At 37.5% G+C, this 7,306-nt stretch overlaps 1 protein-coding gene across 1 annotated transcript in view; it reads right to left on the bottom strand.

Moving 5' to 3' along the window:
- The window catches only part of LOC106473353 (G1/S-specific cyclin-D2-like), a gene marked incomplete at its 5' end in the record, with an annotated part of 32,666 nt that overhangs the window by 21,472 nt on the left and 3,888 nt on the right, over positions 1-7,306 (bottom strand). Inside the window, one exon of the mRNA XM_013934034.2 lies at positions 622-778. Coding sequence (XP_013789488.1) covers positions 622-778 — 157 coding nt within the window. The remainder of the gene's footprint in view (positions 1-621; positions 779-7,306) is intronic.

Genomic DNA, 7,306 nt, shown 5'->3' with positions numbered 1-7,306 from the left:
ATCAGGTACCTGATCAGCTTATATTAAAGTTTTTCTTCATTACCCATTTAAGCCGTCTCCAGCCATTATTAGTCTCAAAGTGGGTTCCTCGTCATCGAATTTGAATCCACGGGCTTTGTCTGAATATGACTGATCGACTGTTCTCCAGGGCTGTTTTTATTTGACCTGTAGTTGCTTTTTAGTTTTGAAAGTGACCAGCTGACCTGGGTAACTGTGTTACACAAACCACATACACTAAAAAGTAATACGCCCACAAAAGGGTCTCAGTATATTTTTTTAAATGATTTGATCAAGTCGAAAAGCAACAGAATGTGAGGAAAATTAAGACACTGAATATATTTGGTAGCAATTAACAATTCAGCCAATGATACGTCGAGATTTTATTTTGTTATTCCATCTTAAATAACAAATACGATTATTAAAGACAGCGTATAAGACTGAAATTCAACGTGTGTCATACTATACAGGCAACAGTATGAATATATACATTCATCCATTATCAGAACCAGTAAAACAGACATAACTCGAGACCAATCAAAAAATAAAAGAAACCTTAAGCTTCATTCAGATAACTTTTTATTTACACCGTACAACTAGAAAATTTAATAGCACAGTTCTTACCTATGAAACAGAAAGCGATGAAAGTTTCGGCGTGGTTTCTGGCCACTTCTATTCCCGTAACGAGAGGGAGCCTCTGTAGAATCGGTTCTATGAAGTCATTAGGGATAACAGCCGATATATCCCACTTAAGCCTACTAAGAACAAGAAGCTCCCAGTTCTAAAAATAAAAAAGTGACGTTACAAAACAAAATACATCATGTTATAAAGCTAACAGACAGATAATAAAGAAAGAATTTGTTATCAGAAATTAGTGATAAAGCTGACAACTTGATGGAAAAAAACTAAAATTAAAACATAGATATCTTAATATAAATTCATGTGTAAAAATCATATTAAGCAATACTATCAAAATAATTAGAGCCTCGTTGAAAATGCTAATATTTTTTTTTTATTTTGTTATATTTTCTTCCTTACAATACCAGAACTTTACCCTGAAGATTAGGGCAACAGCTTTTATCTTATTTTTTACGGTAGCAGCAGTAATAGGTGTTGCTGTTCTTACTGCAAAGCTACACAATGAGCTATTAACATTCTTGTACACCGCGGGAATCGTACCCCGAATTTTTGTGTTGTAAGACCATAGACTTACCGCTAAATCATCGGGGACTTTTATATAGCTTAAATTCAAAATTGTATTATTCTCAGGAATGCTGAATTAAGTGACATATATTTCAGAACTCATACTGCACACAAATTCAATAAATTAGGAAGAAAATGAGACAAACATATAGAAATGGGTTCATAATTCAAAAAGACTGAAAGTTACAAAGTTCGCTTTACTTTACAGAGATAAAAGTAGTACTGTGGTCCTCTCATCTCTTACAGACCTCTCTACAGAGATAAAAGTAGTACTGTGGTCCTCTCATCTCTTACAGAACCTCTCTACGTAAATAAAAGTAGTACTGTGGTCCTCTCATTTCTTACAGACCTCTCTACAGAGATAAAAGGAGTACTGTGGTCCTCTCATCTTTTACAGAACCTCTCTACAGAGATAAAAGGAGTACTGTGGTCCTCTCATCTCTTACAGAACATCTCTACAGAGATAAAAGTAGTATTGTGGTCCTCTCATCTCTTACAGAGCCTCTCTACGTAGATAAAAGGAGTACTGTGGTCCTCTCATCTTTTACAGAACCTCTCTACTGAGATAAAAGTAGTACTGTGGTCCTCTCATCTCTTACAGAACCTCTCTACGTAGATAAAAGTAGTATTGTGGTCCTCTCATGTCTTACAGACCTCTCTACGTCGATAAAAGTAGTATTGTGGTCCTCTCATGTCTTACAGACCTCTACGTCGATAAAAGTAGTATTGTGGTCTTCTCATGTCTTACAGACCTCTTTACAGATATAAAAGTAGTATTGTGGTCTTCTCGTGTCTTACAGACCTCTCTACAAGGATAAAAGTAGCATTGTGGTCTTCTCATGTCTTACAGACCTCTCTACAAGGATAAAAGTAGCATTGTGGTCTTCTCTTGTCTTACAGACCTCTCTACAAGGATAAAAGTGATACAGACTTTTTCTTACATACCTTTTTACCTAAGAGGATAAAAGTTGTAATGCAGCCCTCTATTGTCCTACAGACCTCAGTACATGGATAAAAGTCACACTGTGGACCTATTTACAGGAAAAAAAGTCGTAAGGGGTAAAGGGGTCGTTTCTTTCCAACATGGTAAGTCGTACTTGCTTGTCTTATAGACCAGTTATAAGGTTAAAAGTTGTACTGTAGACGGAGAGACTACTTTTATTTCTATCAAGAATCAACTGAACTTACCAAGATACATTTATTTCAGAATATATGGTAGGTATACTTAACATAACTGATTCCGAAGATTGAAATAATAAGAATATAAATCACTTGTAAAACACTTTCTCTTGTGATCTAGAAAAAGAAACCTGAACCTGATGTAGCTCTTCTATACTATATAGTTTGTTTGAATTGGGCTGCACAACAATCAGTGTTTGTATTATAGTTTGACAATATGAATCAGTGCTAGCGAATATAATACTATGTTATGTCTATCGTGAATGACAATGTGAGACAAACTACAAGTTTCAGGACATCGAAACAACTATTCAAATGTTGGAAATAAAAGCCATTTAGTTAAGGCTTAAGGTGTATAACCTGTCTATCTTTTATGAACGCTACAAATGTGCAGCTGGTATACTACCACGCACATATTTAACACGATGATGAGGACACCTACTCAACCCAGCACCTTTTAATCTTCATCATTCCAACTTGGTTTTCTCTCGCTTCAGGGGTGCTTCCTTTCTTTCATAATTTCACGAAAAGCTACACAAAAAGTATCTTCGTATATTCATTTATAAGACTGAACTGATACATCATAGAATAGAGATAAGGCAGGTGGTTAGCATACTAGACTGTGAATCAGTGGGTTTATGGCTCATGTTCTGCTGCCACAAAATAGCGCTTCACACTTTGTGGTGGTTACTGCTGACTAACTGCCCGCCTTCTAGTCTATCAGTTCAAAATTAGGGACGGCTAACAAAGATTACCCGAATATTTCTGCGCGCAACTCAATAAAGATCAACATTAATTAAAAAGCACCTAAATTCCAATGTGTTGAGTGCGTTTTTATGGCAATGGTTCGCGAACTATGCATCTTGATATTCACAATCTAGGCATGTTAACCACTAGGCAGCGCCCGGACAGCTCCAGGAGAGAGTCACCAGATAACATTAAGAGTTTTATAAATGTAAGGGAGAAAATATTAACTGAAACACCTTTTACAATTAAAAAAATATTGAAAACAACAATTTGTTTTATATAACACGTGCTTCCGGTGTCAAGTGCCACCTTTTAAGGGGTAAGAAAGTTCTGAAGCAGGTGTTATCCACATGTTCCGAGATATATATAAGCTTAAAAATCTGCACCGGGACTCCACATCAGTTTAAAATAATATAAATTTTTTATGCTATTGACACAAGGCAAAAATTATTTTTTAAACATTATCTACAAACTGTACTTTGGGAAAAGTTGCCAGTTATGCTTGGTTCAAAATCAAATAGTGATGGACTGTAATACATCATACCATGCATTTTAAAGAAAGGGCTTTTCTGAAGTGAGCGTGGCACGCCCATTCTCGTTCCATACCACCCAATTTTATCATTCGATTTCCACATAGGATAGATTGACTGCGTCGATAGCCTTACCTGTGATTGCTCAACCTCGGGTCTCTCAACCATACACGTAGACATAATAACAAGCCCGGGAGACTGTCCGGTTTAAGGTAGAGACACACCTTTCCCACATACCACACGTGGCTTGAATTCTTTTCAACTGTACCGTAGCTGAACCTGAATGAAACTTATTTCAAAAGCAACTTGCATCGTGTACAGTCGCATGCCAGCTTCCCAGAAGTCTGTTTATTCAACGCTATTACGGCTAGCTAGAGGAGCAGGTCTTCACATACGAAACGATTTAAATTAAATCGGCATTGACCATTCATTGGAAGTACAATAAAATTATTTACTGTTTTATTTATCAAGAGAGTTACACAATTTTCTTCCCTCCGAGGAAACCCAATCACTATAAAAACAAAATAAAAATAAACAACGAACGATGATACAGGAATATGTTTGGGAACACCGTGTATGGTTAGGGTTGGTTTAATGAAACCTACAGCGAGAATTTCTTAAAGAAATTTTATTGAAGTCTAACATGACTTAATCTACATGTAAACCTCACGTGATGGATTGACATTTGGTACAACTTATTGTTTGGAACTAACCAACCAGACACCCCGTATCTTTATTTGTATGTGTGTGAAATCGATTTGCGTGTGAGCGTGCATTTTAAACTCAAAAATAACTTTTAGTGAACTTTATAGTTTGGTTTGGAGTTTACTTACTAGTTATAATGATTTTTGTTTATTAGAAGTTACAGCTTTTACAGTAAGGAAGAATATCTCTAAAAACAGATACGGCGTTTCGATCACTGATGAAGTTTATGAAACTGTTCTTAAGCCTAAAAAGAAAGAAAAAAAAAAGAGATGAATGCCAGATCTGTTGCTATATGATTATCACTCTAATCGGTATTTGTACACGGGTTGAGTACGTTACATTAAAACGATTTCGGAGCTTCACCACGTCGTTACAATTTTTGTCGCTACGTTTGGTCAAGCTACCTAATTATCGAACATCTCATCAGTACAGTTTCCATTATAAAAGGCTTTGTCGTAAGGCTGACATGCTGAAAACAAGTCCTTCCATCCTGCAGCTTTACATAACCTATTCAGTGCATAAGGATGATGACATCTCGGCACCCGTTTCAACAATATATATAGCATGAACTTTAGGTTCATTCTCCAGCTAAGTGACAACTGAAATCATAAGTCATAAAAACTACTTGTGTACACGTGACTTTTGTAGTTTTTCCAGATGGAGATCCTTCTTGATTAAGTTGCTTACGTTTAACTGGGACATATGGCTTTTGCCACTGATCTTTGGGTTCGTGGATTTTCACACGTTATCAGACGCCCCATTTTACTTATCACACTTGGGTAGAACCTGTTGTAGGTCTCTTCTTGGATGCTCCAGGTTGACCAATATTACTTTGTTTTACAATGCCATATATTCAAAGGATATCACAACCCTGGAAGTTCTAAATTCCTGATCTTAAGACATCTTTAAAGTGAGTGTATGAACATTCTGCGTTAGAAAGGGCTATCACATGCCATTGATAAAAGCGATCAGTTTTCAATCTCATATGTTTCGTCCACTGAGGATTTATATTGGCTTTAGTTTTCAGGTGACTTGCTGATTCGTATATTCAAAGTTTAGTTTCTCTGAGCATAGTAATAACAGTGTATACATTTAGTTAAATATGTAGATATTATATTAAATTTATTTATGAACACACAGCACATATCCTATATTTATATTAAAGGATAATGATTTATTGTGGCTCCATGTGTGATCTGTTATTTGTTTGTGACGTTTCGTGCAAAGCCACACAAAGGGCTCTCAGTGCATTAGCAATCTCTAATATTGGACAGAAACTGGAGGGGAGATAGCTAATCAACAGCAACTACCACCACTCTTGGGCTACTCTTGTCTGATCGAAAAAGTAGTATTTGACCGTCACTCTTATAGCGCATCCACGGTCCCAAGGCGTGTTTATGCGGCAATGAAACGCGAAATATGAATCCTAGGATTAATAGTGGTAACACTAGGCCACGCCCGGCTCATTGAAAAGACAAACGATTCACAGTGTCAAGATAATAAATTTCTAATCTGAGACAGTTTCTAGCAAAACACTCACTAGAACATATTGTTACGACAGCGGAAGTCACGCGACGGTGGAAGCATGCGCACTGGAGTTTCTAGAAGGATCATGATTTTTCCTGACAACTCTAGTCTGTTCTAGGCGCCCTCTTTTTTAGTATATAAGACCGGCAAATAAAGCGGAAATATAATTGCAGATAGATAAATATAGAGATAGATAATTGAGTCAAGCGAGCAGTAGGCACTGTAAGTAAAGTGTGTGAATCGCTGTGAATTATAGCGTGTGTTTATAAAAGTAGTTAAGTTTAAAGTGACTGGAAATTAAGTGTATTACAAAGTTTGTAACGAGAAAGAATAAACTAGTTTTAATTAAGAAAGGACTTGTATCGCTGAAGTTTCTTGGAAAGAATTTCTACAGGAAATTAACAAAGAAGCAGGTATGCAACAAATTGGTGTCAGAAGTGGGACGGAAAAAAAAAGGAAGATGAAAACGAGAGCTGACAAATCAAACTACAGCTTAGCAGATTTGATGGCAGCAATACAAAATCAGTAAAAGAAACAAGAAGAGAGACAACAGCAGTGGCAAGAAGACCTGCAACAGTGGCAGCTCGAACAGCAAAATCAACAACAGAGACTACAACACTGGTTGGAGGAGAAAGAAAATAAACATGAAGAGAGATTACAGCAGTGGCAACTGGAACAAGAAAGGAAACAGGAAGAAAGTATCCAACAGTTACAGGAAAGTCAGCAGCAACTATAGGAAAGTCAACAACAGCGGCAAGAAGTCCAAATGGAAAACATTAGTGAATTTCAAAGTGAACTAAATACATTAAAGGATGAATTACTGTCCTTTACACAGGGAGGATATATTAAACATGGACCTAAACAGCCCCAGACAACATGAAGCCCCTTCCAGACACTGCACCTAAACCCTAATGTAGACATCTTCAGTCCTGTTAGAAGTCACATTCCAGACACGAGTGTCAGCAATAGGGGTGATCTAGTAAGAAGGAAGCCACAGGAATTCGTTGGGAAGCACAATGGGAAGCATATAGATCACAATTTGAGCTCCTGGCAAAAATGAATGGGTGGAAAGAGGAGCAGAAGGCAGTGTACCTGGCAACGAGCTTGAAGGAACATCCACTGGAAATACTTGGACAGTTGTCAGCAGACGACAGGCACAACTATAGAGTACTGGTAACTGCTCTGGAACTTAGGTATGGAACTCAAAATCAGTCTGAAGTCTTCAGGGCTAGGTTTAGAACTAGAGTCCGTGCTAAAGGGGAGAGCCTGCAAGAGCTGGCACAGGATATGGAAAGCATGGCACACAAGGCCTACCCAACTACACCACCCAATGGCCTCAAGCTGTTGCTGAGGGATCAGTTTGTAGACGCCTTGGACAGTCCACAATTGAAGATACAAGGGAAGCAAGCACACCCCTC

Source organism: Limulus polyphemus, unplaced genomic scaffold, assembly GCF_000517525.1.
Source record: "Limulus polyphemus unplaced genomic scaffold, Limulus_polyphemus-2.1.2 Scaffold6105, whole genome shotgun sequence".
Lineage (NCBI taxonomy): Eukaryota > Metazoa > Arthropoda > Merostomata > Xiphosura > Limulidae > Limulus > Limulus polyphemus.
This window is presented reverse-complemented; position numbering and strand designations above follow the sequence as displayed.